General features: G+C 42.6%; 1 protein-coding gene across 1 annotated transcript in view; it reads left to right on the forward strand.

The window, feature by feature from the left end:
• Positions 1–21332, forward strand: part of esam (endothelial cell adhesion molecule) — a 65812-nt gene extending 44480 nt beyond the window's left edge. Inside the window, exons 4-9 of the mRNA XM_023962759.1 lie at positions 12955–13085; positions 16059–16257; positions 16361–16516; positions 18104–18226; positions 18544–18682; positions 20074–21332. Coding sequence (XP_023818527.1) covers positions 12955–13085; positions 16059–16257; positions 16361–16516; positions 18104–18226; positions 18544–18682; positions 20074–20593 — 1268 coding nt within the window. The 3' untranslated portion in view covers positions 20594–21332. The remainder of the gene's footprint in view (positions 1–12954; positions 13086–16058; positions 16258–16360; positions 16517–18103; positions 18227–18543; positions 18683–20073) is intronic.
• The last annotated feature ends 410 nt before the right edge of the window (positions 21333–21742 follow it).

Raw genomic sequence — 21742 nt, forward strand, 5'->3', positions numbered from 1 at the left:
TAAACTTGAGTTATTCTGGATTAATGTTCCTGTTTTTATTCATATTTATGTTCAAAAAGTTCAGTTTAAAAGGTTTAAAAGTTTAGCTTTAGTGTGTTCAGTAAACATTTATCTTCTTCGGCCCAAAACCTTGAGCGTGTTTTTAACTTAGGCCCCTGTGTGACTGAGTTTGACCCCCCTGTAATACGAGTCTAGAAAATTCATGCATTTTTTGATTAAAATGGCTAAATAGAAGATAGGGAACACAACAGGATGTTGTCAAATTTTGCATGCGTGCGGGGGGGGGGGGGGGGGGGGTTACCCGCCCAGGGAGTAAGTTAGTGTAGAACCGCCACTGGGGTTGACAGCCGCAGGACACGTACATGCAGGGGATTACCGTGACGTCGGAGAGAAGTCCAACCGCATCGGTGGAATTTTCGAGGATTTATTCCTGCAATCGGGTGAGACCTCCTCATGCTTGGAATGACTGAAAACCATATCAACGGTGGACAGAGCCGGTAAGCCACGTACGTTCATCCTACGGACGGAACATCGACATCCCGCGTGTCGTTTGGATCTCCGATTTCATATGGAGGGCGGAGGACGCCAAGATAGGCGGTGACTTTGGTGACTTTGTAAATAGCGAAACAATATAAAAAAACTGGGGTGTATTGGGTAAAAAAGCTGGGGAAGCTTGTGTGGGGTTGAATACTTGAGACTGTTTAAAAACACTTGAGTCATATTGGTTGTGGGTTTTTTTTGTTTTTTGTTTGTTTGTTGTGTGTAATACTTTGATAAATTGAAGAGTGTTACATAATGGTGGCCAGTATGGGGAATGATTTGGGAATTTAAAGGGTTTTAGTTTTTGTTTTGGGGAGGGCTGTTCCTCTGTTAAGAATGGCAGCTGGTGGTGAGAATAATAATATGACATCAGCCAGGTTTTCTCCACGTGTGGTTTCTGCTTTGGATCCTGACTTTAGTGCAGGTCCTTTTGTTACACGGCGGTCTAATTCGGCTGGGGAGATTTCCTCAATGTTAAGCTCGCTGTATCTACAAGATGAGGATCAGGTCTCTGTACACGATGCGGAAGAGCTAAATATTGAAGGTGGGCATGATAGTGATGCGGATGAAGATGCACAGTTAGAACGGGGGAGACAGTTTGAGGAACCTGTACCACCAAATGAGGATAGTGTGAACCTAGAACTCACTGCTTTAAAACAACAGGTGGTAGGAATGGAGAAAAATTTTAAAGACTCTCTAATAAGCTCCCTGAATAGAGAGAGTAGTTTCAGAGAGTATGTGGATGCTAGTTTTGCCAAGTTGGAACGACAGTTTACGTGTGCTGTAGAAAAATTAGAAAAGGACATGGTAAACTGTATGCTTCGCCGAGATGAAAAATGGAAACAACAGTTAGCGACACTTAGATCTGCTAGTACCCCAGTAGCAAAAAAAAACATAGCTATTTCCACAGATGTTAGTACCATTGCTCCATCACCTCAAACCTACTCCCATCTCTCACGTCTGTCTGGTGCAACCCCATATTACAATAAACCTCCGGTTCGACTGGATTTCCCTACGTTTGGTGACAAAAGTGATTCTGATCCAATTAACTTCATAGAACAATGCGAGAATTACCTGGACCTGAGGCCTTTACCAAATCATGAGTTAATGGGAACTTTGTCTGCAGTCTTGAAGGGTCCGGCTTTGAGTTGGTGAAAAGCCACAAAGGCCGAGGTGCAGGATTGGTTGTCATTCAAAGAAGCTTTTCTGTCTGCATTCCTCCCCACTGATTACTTAAGTGAGGTAGAAGAGAAATTACGAGTCACGGTCCAACAACCAGATCAATGTATCAGGGATTTTTCATACGATTACCGGGCATTATGTCTAAAATGGAAACAGGATATGCCTGAAGAAGAAATAGTCCGTAGAATTCTTAACAACATAAACCCAAGAGTGGCGGGATGTCTACGTGGAACAGTTTCATCTGTTGCCCAGTTGGTAAAAATTGGATCCATGGTTGAGAGAGACTGTATAGGTGTTAAAGAATATTGGCAGAAAATAAATGCCAACACCGATCGACCTACAGGAAGACCAGGAGACAAGAAAAATATACCAAAAGGAACTATGGGTGTAACAATGTCCCAACCAAACCACCAAGAATACCAGGACCCGAAACTTTTGATAGTGCCCATTACTCTTAGGGGAATAAAGTGTGAAGCTGTGTTAGACACCGGCAGCACGTTCACTTTGATGAAAGCCAGTCTATGGAGGGCTGTCTCTGATACGGACGACACAGTGCAACCAGTTACAAGTATAGGTTTTGTGATGGCAGACGGAACTGTTCACCAGGCTTTAGGGAAGAAAACAATAAAGGTGGAGTGGCACGGAAAACAATGGCCATTAGATATAAACATCATGGAGGATGTCCATCTGGCTTTCCCTCTGATCTTGGGTTTGGATTTTCTGACGAAGACTGGTGCTATTCTTAACCTAGCCAAACGCAGCTACGGTCTCAAAACCGATCAGGGTTATATATTCCATGCTTTCCTTCCACCAAAAGACCCTTCTTCGATACAGATGAACCCTGGATTTCATCCAACTTTTCCAGTTGTTCACTTGTATTATGCTTGGCAGCCGGACTTTCCTCATTGTTGGACTGCTACCCCTAGTGAAACTGGAGGTCCGTTATACAACTCTGGTTGTCCCGAGTTACTCCAACAGCTGGTTAAAGAGTGGCCGACAGTCACCTCCGGTGTGTTGGGAAGAACTCACCTCGAACAACATACAATCTTTTTACAGGATGAGGTCCCTGTAAGAGCTCGAGCATACAGGGTCTCTCCTCTAAAAAAGAAAATCATTGAAGAGCATATTGATAAAATGTTAAAAGAAGACATCATTGAACCATCCCAATCTGCTTGGTCATCCCCTGTGGTCCTGGTGAAAAAGCCAGATGAATCTTACCGATTTTGTGTGGACTACAGACGTGTAAATGCTAAGACCCTGCCTGATGCATATCCAATGCCAATAATACATGACATCTTGGAGTCACTTGAAGGTGCCTCCTGGTTTAGTTCCCTAGACTTAAAGTCGGGATACTGGCAGGTCGAAATGGCAAAAAACAGCATCCCACAAACCGCATTCACCACGCACATGGGCCTATTTCAGTTCAAATGTATGCCATTCGGACTAAAAAATGCAGCTGCAACATTCCAACGGCTAATGGAAAGAGTCTTGGGTGAGCTGAGAGGAAAGATATGTTTTGTATATATCGATGACATTATAGTGTACTCTAAGACGGAGGAAGCCCACATGGAAGACCTGACAGCTGTGTTTAAGAGACTCAAGGCCGCCGGCCTAAGCTTGAATATGTCTAAATGCCACTTCTTTAGGAGAGAACTGCTGTTCTTAGGACACTTGGTGTCCGAAAAAGGGGTAGAGGTGGACCCAGAGAAAACACAAGCAGTGACTGATTTTCCCACACCCACTGATATCAAGTCACTCCAACGATTTTTAGGTCTAGCTGGATGGTATCATAAGTTCATTCCTCATTTCGCTGACATTACAGCTCCTTTGAACCACCTGAAGAAAAAAGGAGTGGAGTGGAACTGGACCAAGGAATGCCAACACAGCGTAGAAATGTTGAAGGAAGCCTTAAAAACTCCTCCGATCTTATCACAACCAGATGTTTCTCGGGCATTTCAGGTCCATACCGATGCCAGTGAAGTGGGGCTGGGAGCCATACTAACCCAAGATACACCACAAGGAGAGTGTGTCATAGCCTATGCTTCCAGGGTGCTGCGGGGTCCCGAAAAGAATTATTCCACCTCAGAAAAGGAGTGTTTGGCAGTCGTGTGGGCCGTAGAGAAGTGGCGACACTATTTAGAAGGACAGGAGTTTACGGTTTACACAGACCATGCAGCTCTGTCATGGGCTTTTAATTGCCCAAAAACGTCATCGCGATTAACTCGTTGGATTTTAAGGCTCCAACAGTTTTGTTTTAAGGTTCACTACAGAAAGGGGTGCCTCAATACGGGCCCTGATGCACTCTCACGGGTAGTTGAGCCGCTCGTCATCAGACCTGGACCACAAACGTATTCACACCACAATTCGGCTCCATGTCTGAAAATTGCAGTCAAACCTTTTTCTGACTTACCCGCCACATTAGCCGAAATCGCACAAGAACAAGATAAAGATCCAGTTGTTAGTGATCTACGCCAATCCCACCTTACATCCACCCCTTCGGGACGCATAGGTTTTGAGACACACCAGGGTGTGTTGTATCGAAGGGCGCCATTGAAAGACCAAGGTGTAAAATATCAGTTGGTAGTTCCCAAGTCACTTATATCTGAGTTTATCAAATATTTCCATGACAACCCACTAGGGGGCCATCTGGGTCAACTGAAGACACTCTTACGGGTCTTGGAGGTCGCTTGGTGGCCAAGCGTAAGAAAGGATGTGTGGGATCACACAAAGAACTGCCAAATTTGTCAAAGACTCAAAGCAGACAACCGTAAGCCATCCGGTTTAATGCAGACCACCTCGCTGACCGCTCCAGGAGAAATGTTGGGGATTGATATTATGGGACCATTTCCTAGGAGTAAGAAATCCAACACTGTATTAGTGGTGATAGTGGACTATCTAAATGTTTCCACTGAAAGACAGTACTACTCCACGTCTGATTAAAATCTTGAGGGAGGAGATCTTTACTCGCTGGGGCGTTCCCAAGTATTTAGTCTCTGACAGGGGTCCCCAGTTTACTAGTCACCTGATCAAGGAACTATGTAATACATGGGGGGTCATTCATAAGTTGACTACCAGTTATCATCCTCAGACAAATCTAACAGAGAGATTTAACAGAACCATCAAAGTCATGATAGCCTCGTTTGTTGGCCAATACCACAACACGTGGGATCAATGGCTTCCTGAATTCCGTTTTGCTGTTAATACTGCCCAACAAGAGACCACTGGGAAGACCCCTGCAGAGTTAGCTTTAGGACGGAAAATATATGGACCACTACAGAGACTCATACATAAACCTCCTTCCCCCGAACATTCATCTGCATACAGTTTATTGGAACGACAGCAAAGGATGTTTGAGGATGTTCAAAGGAGAGTGGGGTTGCACCAGTCCAGACAAGCTAGGTATTACAATAACCGGAGGAGAGATGCGCACTTCCTGCCGGGTAACCTAGTCTGGGTCAGGTCGCATCCACTGTCCAAAGCAAGTGAGAAGTTTTCTGCGAAACTAGCGCCTAAGTGGGAAGGACCAGTAAAGATCATAAAAAGACTGGGACCGGTTAACTATAAAGTCGGTTGGGGCAACCCACAGAAAGAAGATGTGGTACATGTGATGAATTTAAAGACGTATCATGGGTCAATTCCTGGGCAGCCGTTGGCTGGGGGGGGGGGCCTATGTAGCATTGCCACATATGTAAATATATATTTGGAGTTGTCTATTTACTGAAAAAAGAAAGAGAAAATTCAGTATTGACTTTCCTGTGTTAACCCTGGTTAATATGGTCCTGGCTATATGTTTATTTCGTTTGGAGTTTATGTTGGATAACAGGGGATTGGAAACTACATGATCAGGAGACTCTGGACTACAAATATGGCTACCTGGGGACTTCCTGGGACCAGGTGAAACACAAATTAAGAGGAGGTGAAGCGGAAAGACAGAGGGTTGACAGCTGCAGGACACGTACATGCAGAGGATTACCGTGACGTCGGAGAGAAGTCCAACCGCATCGGTGGAATTTTCGAGGATTTATTCCTGCAATCGGGTGAGACCTCCTCATGCTTGGAATGACTGAAAACCATATCAACGGTGGACAGAGCCGGTAAGCCACGTACGTTCATCCTACGGACGGAACATCGACATCCCGCAGGTCATTTGGACCTCCGATTTCATATGGAGGGCGGAGGACGCCAAGATAGGCGGTGACTTTGGTGACTTTGTAAATAACGAAACAATATAAAAAAACTGGGGTGTATTGGGTAAAAAAGCTGGGGAAGCTTGTGTGGGGTTGAATACTTGAGACTGTTTAAAAACACTTGAGTCATATTGGTTGTGGGTTTTTTTTGTTTTTTGTTTGTTTGTTGTGTGTAATACTTTGATAAATTGAAGAGTGTTACAATCTGTGGAAAAAAAACATCCTGACCCTTTTACTCCCTCCTGCAAACCTGCTCCCATCTGCCCTGCTATCAGTCACCATAGAATATTTAAAGTCAGTCGTTGTGAAGCCTGAAAAGTGGATTTCAGACATGCCACAGTGGGAAAGATTAAGCCTCACTGACCAAATTAGGAAGCAAAAGTGAATGTTATAAATGGGATCCACGTGACCTTGATCATTTCTCTAGTCGTCCCTCTGTGTTCCTTCATCTTTTTCCTCCAGTGTGATGCTCTCTTATTGGATTCAGGAAGGATTTCTGTTTGGAAATCTTCTTAAAGCAGCACTTGGCAAGACTTTTATGGAAAAATGTACTCAAAGTTAAATCAAGAAGAGGCATCCGCCCTAATGAGGAGCTGCTTTGGCCCTTACTTTGCAATGTAATATTGATGTTACGATTGCTGCTGAAATCTCTCATGTACTTCACATTTGCACTATTTTCATATCTATTATTCCAAATTAGCACCACATCTAAAGGAACGCTCAGGGCAACATTCAGATATTTAGGTTGTCCTGAGTGCTAAACATTTTACAGCATTATAGTTCACCTCATTAAGGTATGGAATGTTTTTGTCTGCTGGAGCTGGTTAGAAGCTTTTGTTTGTTGTAATTCATCTCTGAATTCTATAATTTTGCCATTTCTTGCTACACTCAAATTGTAATCTGGCCAAACATTCAAATTTTTGACTGGAGTCCTGCATCTCATTTTCCTGCATCTGTTCATAAAGATAAGAAGCAAATGCTATTGATACATTCAATGTATGAAATGGAAGGTAAAAAAGGGAAAAGTGTACAGTAATTGTTTAGTGGAGCAGATTGAAGACATTTATCAAAGTAAGCACCATTTTTTTTGTTTTTTTGTTTTATTTGTTTTGTTGGTTTTGTATAAAGATTTACACCAACTGTTAGACTCCTAGAAAGATGATGAAATATGATTTTGTTATTGATTTTGATTCTCTTTTTCCAAACCAATACCGAGGCGCTAAAACAGCTCCAGGGAACCTTAGCAGCAGCCAGGACCAGTTATTGGGTCCATTTGGACTTAGAAAGAAAGAAGATAGAGGCAGAAGCCCAGGCTCCTACGATGAAGGGAATGGAGGACTAGTTTATGGAGCCACAGCTGAAATGAAGGGTCCTGAAAGAGGGGGGCCTGAGGGTCTGAGGGCCTGAGGGCCTGAGGGTCTGAGGGCCTGAGGGTCTGAGGGTCTGAGGGCCTGAGGGCCTGAGGGTCTGGTCAGGAATGCAGACAGGCTGGCAGAGGGAAAGACAGGGAGCAAACGTTGTTTGTGAATTATGTTCATTTGCTACTTTTTTGTATTTTTATTTGTATTTCACATTGAAAAGCCTCTGCTGCCAATGCCAATGTCGTTTGACATTCCATCATCCATCACAGTCGAACACAGTCACCTGAGCACAGGCACCATCTCACCTTTCCTTCAATAGTGTGCGTGACGGAAGGATACGCTTCACATGCGTTTGTTTGTTTGATAGCAACCCTTGTGCTATCATAGTCACTTTAACATTGGGAGTGGGGTCATCTAGACCCACTCGACAGTGCTCTGAACCTTTTTTCTTCAATGATTTGTGATCTTCACTGGTGTCCATGGATTACATGAAATCTTTCCACCTTTATCCACCTTTGTCATGGTAGGGAGAACACCTCAATGTGAGGGGGGGGGGTCATCTAAGACAGCACAAGGAATACATAAATATGTGCGCGTGAACTGTAGTTGTATTGTGTACGCGTTGAAATGTATGTGTGTGAAGGTTTTTGCAGGCGTGTTTGTAATAATTGAGTGTGTCTGTGGACAGGCCCCGCCCTTTTGACTAACACCTACACCTGACAGTAATGATGATAAACCTTGACCAGTTTGTTGCCTCTTTGTCTAAATGTACCTCCTCCAATCTTTCATCATCCTCTGACCTTGGGTTCACGCTGCATCCAGTCCAGCTGCGGTGTGTACTCTCTCGGCATCCAGTCCGGTCTGGCCTCTCCGCTCCGGCTCTCCTTATCCATTACGTTGGCTTCAAATTTTGGTTGAACGCCGGAGCGAGCCGAAGCACTTTTTTGAAAGGTTGAGGCAAATCAAACCTAAACCAAAAATCATGAAAGTGAGCGTTAAGTGTATGTGGTACATTATTAAAAATAAAACCTATTTTCCGCTGTACTTGCTATGTTTGTGGTGGATGTATGTGGTAGAGCGTCACCATTGATGACAAGAGGCTGATCACAGAGGTCCAGAACCACCCCATCCTTTAAGGTACCACACAGGCTTTTTATAAGGATAACAACAACAAGGCAGGAATGCCAAGGCAGGAATCGGTAGCCAATGTAAGTCACCTGCCGTAGCTAAACGGCTCCGGTGCAGCCACCTGGATGCAGGATGCAGTGTGAGCCCAGGGTAACTTCAGATCCTCTTTTTTCCGTTTCTTGTACCCTTGTTTCCCCTCACTAATATCCCACATATATTCTCTTTTATTATTATTATTATTATATATTTCTTTTAACTTGTCCTGTCCTTGGGTGGCAGTTTAGCTCAGGCGGTAGAGCAGGTCGTCTAACAACCGAAGGGTTGGAAGATCAATCCTCGCTCTCTTCAGAAAGCTGCTGGTCCCTGAGCGCGGCTAGTCTGCAGCTCACCGCTTGCCCTAGGGCACATTTGTCAAAGTCAAGGCCCGCGGGCAGAATCCGGCCCGCGAATGAGTTATCTATGGCCCCCGGGATGATATTTGATTAATATTAGAACCGGCCCGCAGGCTGTAGCTGCCCGCTGGTGTTTTGCACGCAACAATACTACATTTCCCATAATGCAACGGTAACCCGCGAACTCACTGCAGCGCAGCAAGCGGACCTCGGCTTCATCATTCATCCCCGACACAATGGCCGAGCTGCGCATCCAATCTGCTCAGACGCTCTGTATGTTTGGCAGAACATACCTGTGTGAACGACTGTTCTCTTTGATGAAGCTAAACGAAACATCACATGGGGGCCGTCTTACTGATCAGCACCTCCACTCAATCCTGAGGATTTCCTCAGCTCAAAGCCTTACCCCGAACATTGAACTTGTACAAAAGATGAGACATCACCAAGTACAGGCTCATCCTCAGACAAGTGAGCATCACAGAGCATTAACGTATTTTTAGTTTTTAATTCAGTTACATTTTTACATTTGTTTCTACAAGAAATGGGATTTTTCTTTGAAGGACGTATTGTTTTGTCTGTGTGCCATATATTTTTGCATTTTATCTTATTTTATTTATTTATTTATTTATTTATTTATATTTATTTTTCAGTTAATGGACTCAGGGGAAATTGCAGTTAAGAGCCATGAGAAAGAATACAACTGATTTGATTTATTCTATATTTTCTCATTTTACTATTTGAAGCAGTAATTGGTAGGATAATAGAGCAGCATAATATTTATAATATTTATAGTGCATGCAGTTTCATTTATGCATTTATCTTGATATAAGGAACATATTTTGTTTTTGAAGGAAAATTGCTTTTTTGCTGTTTGCCTGTTGAAAATGTTTTCTCTTCAACTTACTGACAGAGCCATAAGAAAACATTACTTTATTCATTTAATATACAGGACATGTGATTTTTTTTTTTTTTAACTTGTCCTGTCCAACAGCTGGGCAGACAGATGAGAGCTGACGGCTTCTTGTGTTGGACATATTTTACTTTAACAAGAGGGGTTATTAATCTTCATACAAACCAGAGGTATGTCTGAATAAACCCCTTTTGGAATTTAGGCTAAACTTTATTAATTTCAACCATGTTTGAAAATCTTTGGTGTTGGACCGGACGGAAAAGGAAAGAAGGGAACAAGAGAGAGGGCCGTTAAAGAGGGGGGGGGGGGGGGTAGGAGGGTGATAATAGGAGGGTAGGGGGGATAAGACCATGAAGCAGCATAAAGCAACAAGTTTACTGGTTGTTTATCATTACGGTAAGGTTCAAATGTAGTACAAAAAGGGCGGGGCCTGTCAGCACACACACTCAAATGTTATAAACACACCTGCTAGCTGCAAAAATGTCCACATGTCGACATGTACACAAAACAGATAGTGTTCACACGCATACTTATGCCTTTAAACCAACTAGTGTGAAATATTTCATTCATTCAATCATGCAAACTATTAGTGCAAAGGTAAGCTAACACCTGTGCTCAGGTGAGTGTTTATGTTCTTCTAAAATGGATGGTGGAATGTGACATGTGATTTTTATTTGAAGGCAGTTTGTTCTTGTCTGTGTGCCTGCTGAAAAATGTTTTCCCGATTATTCATTTAATCATTAAATGATACACTATGTTAGGTCTTGGTTCAATAAGCTACGTGCAACCATTTCAATATGTTTTAATAAACATTGAACCAGTCCGGCCCTCGGCTTATAGCCATTTTGTTTTTTTGGCCCTCAGTGTATTTGACTTTGACATCCCTGCCCTACGGGATGGGTTAAAATGTGGAGAACAATTTCCCCATTGTGGAATAAATATAAATAAATTAAATTAAAAAAAAACACCTGGGCAAACTGATGAGAGCTGAAGGCCTCTTGTGTTGGACATTTTTATTTTATGAATCTTCAGACAAACCAGAGGTATGTCTGAATAAACCCCTTTTGTAATCGAGGCCAAACTTTATTCATTTTAATCAAATTTGAAAATCTTTTGTGTTGGACCGGACGGAAAAGGAAAGGAGGGAAGAAGAGAGAGGGATGTTAGAGAGGGGGGATAGGAGGGTGCTCATAGGAGGGGGGGGGGGGATAAAACCATGAAGCAGCATAAAGCAACAAGTTTATGGATGTTTACAATCATTACGGTCAGGTTCTAATGTAATACAAGTCTATAAGGGCGGGGCCTGTCCACACACACACACACACACACAAATGTTATAAACACAACTGTTGGCTCCAAAGACGTCCACATACAAACATGTCTACATGTACACAATACAACTAATGTTCAAACACGCAAACGTATGCCTTCAGACCAACATGTGAAATATTTCATTCAGTCACACAAACTATTAGTGCAAAGGTGAGCTAACACCTGTGCTCAGGTGAGTGTTTATGTTCTTCTAAAATGGATGGTGGAATGTGAAAAGAAGGAGGAGGAGCGCCCAGCCACCCCCACACCAAGACCCCTGCCGCAGCAGCCGCGGCAGCCAGAACCCCCCAACGCCACAAGGCAACAGGCAGAGAACAACCGCCACCCAGGCCAGGGCCAGCAGGACCGCCACGGGAGCCCCCAGAGCCCCTAGAGCCAGAGAGCAAGGAGGCATGGGGGACAGAGAGTGCAAGCTTTGGCTGCTTTAGAAATACTTTTTGTGTGTAGACAATGTATGTGTCTGAAGTTTTATCCAGGACTCATATGTTGATGTGTTTGTGGCAGAAACGCTGTGAGTGTTAAACTCTTATATATTCTTTATATTTTCAGGTTATCCTTACATGTTGGACCTTGTTGTTTGTGCTTGTCTAAAGCAACTGTCACCCCAGTTTCAAGTTTGTCATTTTCTCAGCTGCTTATGTCTGTTTGTTTCATGGTTCAGTTGGTCACCTTCTTGCTTCTTATTATTTGCTCAGTTCTGTTTTCTCAAGCTTGAGGTTATGTTTAGTGTTAGGATTTGTGTTATTTTTATGTTTCAGTTTATCTGTTATTTATGTGAGTTGTGTCTCTTTTCACACCTGCGTCTGCATCCCGTGTCCTGTCCGCGCTGCATACATGTGCAGATGTTCATAGATGGTTCTCATTATTCTGAAAGGAGCATCGGGCGAGGGCCTGAAGGCATCTGTCATTTATCAGAAAGAATCTGGAAATGTGAAGTGTGAGCTGTGCAAAATGACATTTGAGAGGAAGCTTAGAAAACAGTCGCCGTGCTGCTAAACAATAACCGATTAGCTGGACCAATGTGAGCAGCACGTTTAAAAACAATATCATTATATATGTTATGCATGTTGTATTTGTTATTAATGAACTGGCACACATGGTTTCTCTGTCTGAACTAAAAAAAAAACAGCTTTTTACACCATTTTGTAAGAGATGTGTTCAGCTCTCTGCTGCCCCCCTCTGGCTATAAAAGCACAATAACCGGAACAGACTGGTCTCTTCCAGTGCTGTTCCTGTTTGGATGAAACCCTTTTTTGGAGATGGCCTGCAGGAAAAAGATTCCATCCACTGTAGCCTGTATTGAAGCATAAAATGTAAAATAAGTTCCTAAATAAGAGATCAAGGTGAAAAAAATGACAAAAGACGGGAAATAACAGAAGTTTTCAAATTCTGTAGAATTGAGGACAAGTAGAGCAATTGAATGAACAGCAAATGCTAAGTAACTTGTCAAACAGAAGAGAAAGCTTTAACATTTTTTTACAGAAATGTAAAAAACATGAGACATTTCTCAAACATGTTCTCCATCCATCCATCTTCTTAACCCACTTTATCCCTTTGAGGATCATGGGTTGCTGGAGCCTGTCCCAGCTACTGTCGGGCAAAGCTGGGGTGTACCCTCGACAGGACACCAGTCTGTCACAGGCCACACAATCTCTCCCTCACACACCGTCACACTTTAGAGTCACCAACAGACCCACAAAACTCGACTTTGGTCTGTGAGGAGGCCAGAGTGCCCCAAGAAAACCCACACTGCCTCACTGTGAGGCAAGAGTGTTAATCCCTGCAACACTGTGAAGTTCACTGCAATAGAATGTAATACATTTAATTTAGCAGTTTTCATTTCTTTCTTTTTTATTTTAATTTCACAAAATCTTCCATGGTCTTTTGTCCCTTCTGACCCGTCTTCCTCTTCCCTCTTCCAGGACTAAAGGCTCTGACCAGCATTGACGTGGTGAGGGGGGCACAGGTGGAGCTGAAGGCCTCATCTAACAGCAACATCGAACAAAGCGGCAGCACTGTCATCTGGAACTTTATATCTGACAGTATTGTATTGGTGAGTGCTTGATGAAACCCTGCTTTCCCTAAGTGTTTTTGTTTATGTGTTTGTGTGTACACACTAAAAATAAGGACATTAATGTGCACAAAAACCCACCAGATGATTCTCAATAATATCACAATCAATAAAAAAATAAAAAAAACGTTCAATCATTCAGTATCACATCAGAACCTTGGTCAAACTATGAAGCAGAGATTCCCATCCAAAGGTAGAGTTCAGCATTTGTCTCTGTTTTCATTCCTGTTGTTTGTCCATCAAACAGCTAAAACTTCATCGTTTCAGAGCAGCACAAACATTTCTGTGTCTAATTCTGTTACAAAAAAGCAACTTTTCCTGCCTCCTTTTGATGCCACATCAAAGCAGAGTGATTGACCCACCGAGCCCTGTCCCTGCACTGTTGGGAGTGGGAGCTGGTTCATGTTAGTGCAGCATTCAGATGGCAGTAATGTGCAGATGAGAGGCCATAAAACCAAAACACATGTGGGTGTGGAGGGAAAAGATGACTGGAAAGAGGTGACCTTCACACTCTTCTCTGAAAATGTCGTCTCTGTTTAAATCAGATAAACTCTGTCACACAGTTCAGCAGGGATGGGAGGAAAACGATCACTGGACTTGTTTTGTGATGGTGTTTACATGCACACCAACGTGGATTTGATCCTTTTTTAACTTGTCCTGTCCACCAGCTGAGCAAACACATGAGAGCTGAAGGCCATTTTACTGTTACAATTGAACCTTCTGACACATAGGTGCATATTTTTTATAAACCCCTTTTGCATTTGGAGAATAAAAACTTTATTTAAATGTGGTGTTATATGTTGATTATATCTGTTTGCATTTCTATTGGACCAAACAGAAAAGGGAAAAGAAAAATGTGAAAAGTAGAGTGGGACGTTAAAGGTACAAAAAAGGGGGGAAAAAACAATGATTATAAAAGGGGGTTAAAGAAGTTGAAGGATGAATAAAAAAGTAGAAGGGCGTTGAATCACTAAGCAACTAGTTGCTGGGGGTTTATCATCATTACTGGCAGGTGTAGAGGTTGGTCTAAAAGGCCGGGGTCTGTCTACACACACTCAAATGTTACAAACATACCTGTTGTAAGTATGTAACACTCTTCAATTTATCAAAGTATTACACACAACAAACAAACAAAAACAAAAAAAACACAACCAATATGACTCAAGTGTTTTTAAACAGTCTCAAGTATTCAACCCCACACAAGCTTCCCCAGTTTTTTTACCCAATACACCCCAGTTTTTTTATATTAGTTCGTTATTTACAAAGTCACCAAAGTCACCGCCTATCTTGGCGTCCTCCGCCCTCCATATGAAATCGGAGATCCAAATGACCTGCGGGATGTCGATGTTCCGTCCGTAGGATGAACGTACGTGGCTTACCGGCTCTGTCCACCGTTGATAGGGTTTTCAGTCATTCCAAGCATGTGGAGGTCTCACCCGATTGCAGGAATAAATCCTCGAAAATTCCACCGATGCGGTTGGACTTCTCTCCGACGTCACGGTAATCCTCTGCATGTACGTGTCCTGCGGCTGTCAACTCTCTGTCTTTCCGCTTCACCTCCTCTTAATTTGTGTTTCACCTGGTCCCAGGAAGTCCCCAGGTAGCCATATTTGTAGTCCAGAGTCTCCTGATCATGTAGTTTCCAATCCCCTGTTATCCAACATAAACTCCAAACGAAATAAACATATAGCCAGGACCATATTAACCAGGGTCAACACAGGAAAGTCAATACTGAATTTTCTCTTTCTTTTTTCAGTAAATAGACAACTCCAAATATATATTTACATATGTGGCAATGCTACAAGTATGTAGTTGTAGAGTTAGATAAGTTAATTCTTCTCTATGAGTTCTGGTACATCGCCTGTCTGTCCTGGGGGAGGATCCCTCCTTCATGTGGACACCCCTGAGGTTTCTTCATTTTTCCAGAATCCATTTTTTTAGGAGTTTTTCCTTACCGCGAAGGGGGGGTCTAAGGGCAGGGATGTCCAGTTTAGTTTAGTCAGTTTGTTAGTTCATTTTAGTATTTTCCTATTGAACTCTTTGTATTTATGATCCTTTTGATTTACTTTTTCAATTACCAATACGAAGCCCATCGAGACGACAGTTGTTGTGAATTTGGGCTAAACAAATAAAATTGAATTGAATTGAATTGTTGGCTCCAAAAATCTTAAAACACACACACGTCAACAATTACACAATACAACAATACTTCTATCCTGAAAGAGTTGAATCACATTTCTGATGATGACAGGCTATAGGATGAGGTTTGGGGGGGGGCATGCAAAATGTTACTCAGTTTTGCCCCGTTTCTGAAAAATCAGTGCTGACATTTTGCTTATCTGAGTTTTTGTTCACTGCAAATAATGAAAGTACTTTATTATGTTTATGGTCAAAGATAAAACTAGCATTTTTTATGTGACTGTATGTCTGTGAGAGTTTTTGCAGATGGTGTAAAAGAAGGGACATCTGTAAGTCTGCAGGTCAGACATCAGTCATTCAGGGGCAGACTGCTGGTCTCAGCTCAGAGGCATGTTTCTTGTTACAAATATGCAGAGAAGGATTGTCTGTGTGCAGCAGAAGCAAACTGAGTTTATGTAACTTACAAATGTATTTCAGATAAAACCTTCTGAGAAATGTCAAACATGTTTCCTTTTCTGGGCCAAAGATGTTAGAATTACAAATCCCTCAGATGTTTGGGGTCAGGATATCAGCCAAGTAGTCACATCAGCATGGATGTCCAGGTCCACACATTTCCTCCTGACCTGCAGCAGCTGACTCTCTGTGGACACGTCATACTTCTTATGGAAGCCCGTAGATTACTGCAACAATTACATAAGCTTTCAGCAAAAAGTATGTTTTTATTGGAATTGAATACAAAATGTTTTTTCTGTGAAGGCTGCTAACTCCAGCTTCCTTATCACCTGTGTTTTTGTCTTACTTGTGTCTTCTGACCAGGTCATCTCTTACAACAAAGGCTCCACAGTTTATGGCAGCCAGTTCAAGGGCCGCGTTGGTTTTGTTAACCAGATGCCTTCACAGGACGTGTCATTGATGATCAACAAAACCCTGGAGTCTGACTCGGGACGCTACGCCTGCCAGGTCATAACGTCTGGGACAGTCCCTTTCGTCACTGAATTCAGTCTAAATGTGAAGGGTGAGAGGAAGCATTTCTGCCTTCAGTAACTCCACAGATAAAAACAGAGACTTCTGACATCACGTTCTAATGTATAACCATTAAAAACCTGTTCTTGTTTTAGTTCCCCCGTCTCCTCCTAACTGCTCCGTGATAGGGACACCTACCCTGAGAGGAAATGTGACTCTGAGCTGCATGTCCAGTGAGGGGAAACCAGCCCCTTTGTACCACTGGAAGAAAACCAAACCCAAAACTGAGATCTTCTTCCCACCCATGCAAAGTGAGTGTACAAAAAGTGTTGCGGGTATGAAGTGATTCAAGTGAAAATGGAAAACATACACACACACATTATCAGATGCACTGCACACGTCTGTCATATGTTCACTTGTTTTGTGTTGTTGCAGTTGATTTTGTTAAAAAAGCCCAACTCAGCAAATTAATTCAATGACACTTTCTGTCAAGAAAAAAACCGACTCTTTCAGCTCTAATATCTTACCAGAAGTTGAATATATTAGTATTCTTTTTCAAATAGAATATTTTTGGCCCAAACTGGGTCTGAGTGAAAACAGGCAGCTCTGGAGTCGTTTGAGTCCAACTGTCTTCTGCAGTTCCAGCCTTGCAGAGCTTACAGTTCATGTTTTCCAGACTGCACCAATATGCTATTTGGACTCTGCACAGCTGCTTTAACCCTTGTGCTATCCTAGGCACTTTAACATTGGGAGGTGGGTCATCTAGACCCACTAGACAGTGCTCTGAACCTTTTTTCTTCAATGATTTGTGATCTTCACTGGTGTCCATGGATTACATGAAATCTTTCCACCTTTATCCACCTTTGTCATGATAGGGAGAACACGTCAATGGAAGGGGGGGGTCATCTAAGATAGCACAAGGGTTAATACCTTTTCTTTGGATTACTTGCTCTCAATTGTTTTGAGAGCACAACACTGAGATGTTGGAGACTTACCACCAGTCTGACTGTGATTGACACTTATGCAGCAACATCAATAGAGCCTCTTTTCTTCAACAGTCAGCGAAGACATACTGTTTTGGTGTTGAATACTTCTGAGCCTCAACCACCCAGTCCTAGTCCAAGGTCTGAATCCAGAGCAAAGTATTCTAAACATGGATAAAGGATTTCTTTCTTCCAGCTTCTCTAAAGGCTATAAGGCATTTCCAGGCCAGTCTAAGGTAAACTGTGTGCCCTGAGTCTGCCACAGACCTCATCCTGTTTAGATATGCCTCTTGTCAGATGACCAGACAACATCATCTGACTCCTGTTGATGTAGAAATGTGATGGCTCTACTCTGAGCTCCTCCCAAATTGTTGCACCCTGTTTCAAAAGAAGACCCCCAGTCACCTGTGGAAGGGCAAAATTCCCAACTTCCAATTCTCAAAGCGAGTATCCCTGCTGAGAGGGAAGAGAGCTGACTAACAGCCAGGATGGAGGCAACAGTTTTCCTGAAGCTGAGATTAGACTTTTGGCAGGCCGGTCTTCTGCTGTACTCCAGCACGGAGTTTACCATCAGAACACATCCTCCAGTCCACTTTGAAAAAGAGGAGCCCGGTTCATTGATCCAGTGCCCCACCCACCCCAAGGACGGAAAAAAAGGTCTCAGAGATGTGGAGACGTTCCCAGCAGGATTTTATTACTTTATGGTTCTGATGTTTTAGTTAACACCAAGATATCAATACCCTGTCCTGCACAAAAACTCAACCTTAAAACATTGTTGCCCCTTATTTGTTCATTTGCAGCTTACAAAAGGTAAAAGTGAACTTTCTGCATGTCATCACCTACCGGCAGTTTAAAATAATCCAAACATGGCTGATATGTGTCTGTAGGAATGATCAGTATTTTATGATGTTTTAGACTCTGAGGCGGGTACTCTGAAGCTGACTAACCTTAGCAGCAACATGACCGGACTCTACGTCTGCACGGCCAACAATACAGTCGGATCAGCAAACTGCTCCATTAACCTGGAGATCATCAGTAGTAAGTAGCAGACAGCATCACAAGTTGATAAAGGTGCTCCTTCATCCATTGATGTCTTGACGGTGAGTCATGGTATCTGGACCTAAAGTCTTTTTTTTAATGCTTCAGCACTCTTCTGAGTGACAAGCCACTTCGATGAGAGGTGAAACATCAAGTCCAGATGCCACGACTCACCTTCAAGGCTGCATCACAAGTATCACAGATACACAGTATGTGACTGCTCCAGTTCTTCCAGTCTGCAGCAGGACGTCCACTGCCAGGATGTGTGGAGGAAATTTTGAAGCCATGTAATCACTGTCTTTTCTTCATGATTCCAGCCAATAAAGTGGGAATGATTGTTGGAGCGACGGTGGGCTCAGTGCTAGGCTTCATCTTCCTCATCTTCATCCTGATTGGTTTCCTGGTTGTTTTCAAGAAGCGGAGCTACGTTGAAGACGACATGGCCAATGAAATCAAGTGGGTTATCATGGCAACACATGAAAGTATTTTAGAAAATGTTGTGTTTGGTGACCGAGCACTACTTTCTTAGCTACGCCTCCTGGGTCCACTTAGGAAGAACAGGTGCATCATTACACGTCATCAAAATACATACATAAAAACAAACACAGGAACTTTTTGAATTCAAAATAAACCCCCAAAAAAGACAGAAACCCCCAAATTAAGATAAATCAATCAGTTGTGTCATGAAATTACAGCATGAATTATGGATTTTTTAGATAAGCTTTAAAACTATTATGGCATTTTGCTACTGTGATACCTAAAGGCAGCATATTCCAGTATGTTATTGAGCTAAATATCTTTTTTGAGAGCATTGGTTCATGTTAGAGGGAAAGTAAAAGTAACAGAAGCTTTTCTAGTGTTAGTAGTAGACAGCATTTGCAAACATTAACTAAAGGGTTTGTGCAGGGCCCAGATTTTATGCAGAAACAAAATCAGACTACAGCAAGCCTGTCCTGAACTTTCATCCATCAAAGACACTGATGCATCCAGTCTGTATTAGTCCAAAAAGACAACCCAGAGCTAATCATGCAGCCCCGTTCTGCACTTTGTAAAGTCTGTTGGGTTGCAGTTGACCATATAGCAGGACAGTAATCAAAGTGACAAAAGACTGAAAGTCTGCAAAACCAAATTTCTTGTTTCAGTTGGAATATAATGAGCATTGATTCTGATTAAAGATATATTTTGCTCATTTTATTATTATTCACATTTCATAATTCCCAACAGTTTATTCTCTTTGACTTGTTCCATTGGCTGATTCTGTAATGAGATGGGCAATGTGGGAGTTTCTCTGACAGACTTTTGAGAATCTAGTAACAAACATTTAGTTTTCAAAACACTCAACTTTAACTTCTTCTCCACAACACACTACGAAATAGACATTAACTCTGTAGTTCATCTGTCACTATAAAAACAAGACAGCTTCCTTGTGGAATCCAAATTCAAATAAATAAAGCTTTTTGGAACAGAAACTCTGTCAACTCATTATATTCTGATCAACAAGGTTCATCAGCCATTTTAAGAGACTAATGTAAAAAGTGCTAGAGCTGCTAAGTCGTTGGATTTATTTCAGAGCAAACACTCTTTCTTGTATTTTTTTAAGTGTTGTCAATAATTAGTATTTTGATCAGCTATTTTCTGGCCACTGCTTTTGCCAAACCTTTCTTAACGTTTACCCGTAAATGATTGAACTTCTAACTCCAGTAAATGAGGAGAAAAGTAAAGAAGAGCTTTAAAGGTCCTTGTGATTGAAAACCAAACAAAAAAAGTGGGGTTTTTTTTTCAAAACTTTTAGGCAGCAGTCATGACAAACATCATCATGTGGAACACCATGTCCTTTGCACTTTCAGGGAGGACGCTCAGGCTCCAAAGCGTGTATCCTGGGCAAAGAGTGGCATGGGCTCTGATGTTATATCCAAGAATGGTACTCTCTCCTCCATCGCCTCCAGCCCGCACCACAGAGGATACTCTCGCCACCATGACAGCCATCACCAGCAGCCTAGGCATCCAGCATCAGACACTGCCTCCATCATCACTGCCACGGGCAGCACAGGTGGCTACAGACCACCTCGCCACCAGGGGGCCTCTACTCCCACCCACTACAACTACAACAACAGCTCCACCCTGCAGCGTGGCCCGCCCACCTCCACCGAGCCCGTCACCAACGGCAGCTCTGTGCCTGTGCAGGAGCGCTACAGTCAGCTGCCCCAGGCCCAGATGCTGCAGCAGACCTATGGCCACCCTCAGACGCAGGCTGTTCCCTCACCACCACCACTGCCCACCTCCACCATCACTGCCTCCCACATCAGCCGCATGGGAGGGGTGCCCATTATGGTGCCTGCTCAAAACCAAGCAGGTTCACTAGTCTAACTGCAGCTTGGTGAGCTCAAGGCTCCTCATCTGGATTTTCCTGAGGAAAACATTTGGTTTGGTCAATCATTGACATAACAGAGCATACAACTAAAAGGCTGCCTATATTTCTGTTTGATTCAAGAATATAATGTTTACCTTCTTTAGATTTGCTACATTCTTCTCCACACTCTTCTTTATTTTATATAGACTTGTGTATTTTTCCAATAACCTTTGTTCCACACTATAAATGATCTTTTTCATTTTTTTCTTATTATGGTGATAAACATCCTATTTTCGGACACTTTTTCATTCAAACTGTTGCTTTATTTTTGAAAACGTTTGTGCAGTGCATCTGTGTATTTGTGACGGCAAACAAAGCAAATCGTTCTCGTCTGCAGTCCAATGGCAGTTTCTCCTCACTCTGCTTCACAATATTTCTGTGAAGAAACTAAATGAAGAAGCTAAGATTATCAGTGCAACAGCAGGGTCTGAAGTAGAATGCAGACTTTACCATAGCAGATGTCTAACAGGAACAAAAAGATAATGCAGGGCTTACTTCTGATTGTTTTTGGTACCTCAAACGTTCTAATTCTTACTCAGTATTTATTTATGAAGTACATTTTATATGAGAAATAGCACAAAATGCCTCACATGGCAAGAAAACCATCTTAATTATTTGAACACCTTTACTCACCCAACACCAGATAAACAGCCAGCTGTGACTTTAGAAAAACAATTTGATACATTAAAATCCAAATATGAACAACTTAGAATCAAATTAAATGAAAACAAAAAGGCCGTCTGGCTAATTCAAAAAGATACATAAAAACATAAAGGGAAAGTATGTCATTCATTCATCTTCTTTACTGTTTATTCCCTTTCGGGGTCACGGGGTTGCCAGAGCCTATCCCGGCCACTTGGGCGTAGGCAAGGGATGCCCTGGACTGGTTGCCAGTCTGTCGCAGGGTAGAATGTCCTCAATCACACATCCATTCACTCTCACACCTAAGCCAATCAACCCATGAAGCATGTTTTTGGACGGTGGGAGGAAGCCGGAGATCCCGGAGAAAACCCACGCATGGGGAGAACATGCAAACTCCACACAGAAAGGTCCCCATTGATGTTGTGTTTTTCATGTCCCCCAGCTGGGCCTTGAACTGGGGGCCT

This window comes from Oryzias latipes, chromosome 14 (assembly GCF_002234675.1).
Source record: "Oryzias latipes chromosome 14, ASM223467v1".
Classification (NCBI taxonomy): domain Eukaryota; kingdom Metazoa; phylum Chordata; class Actinopteri; order Beloniformes; family Adrianichthyidae; genus Oryzias; species Oryzias latipes.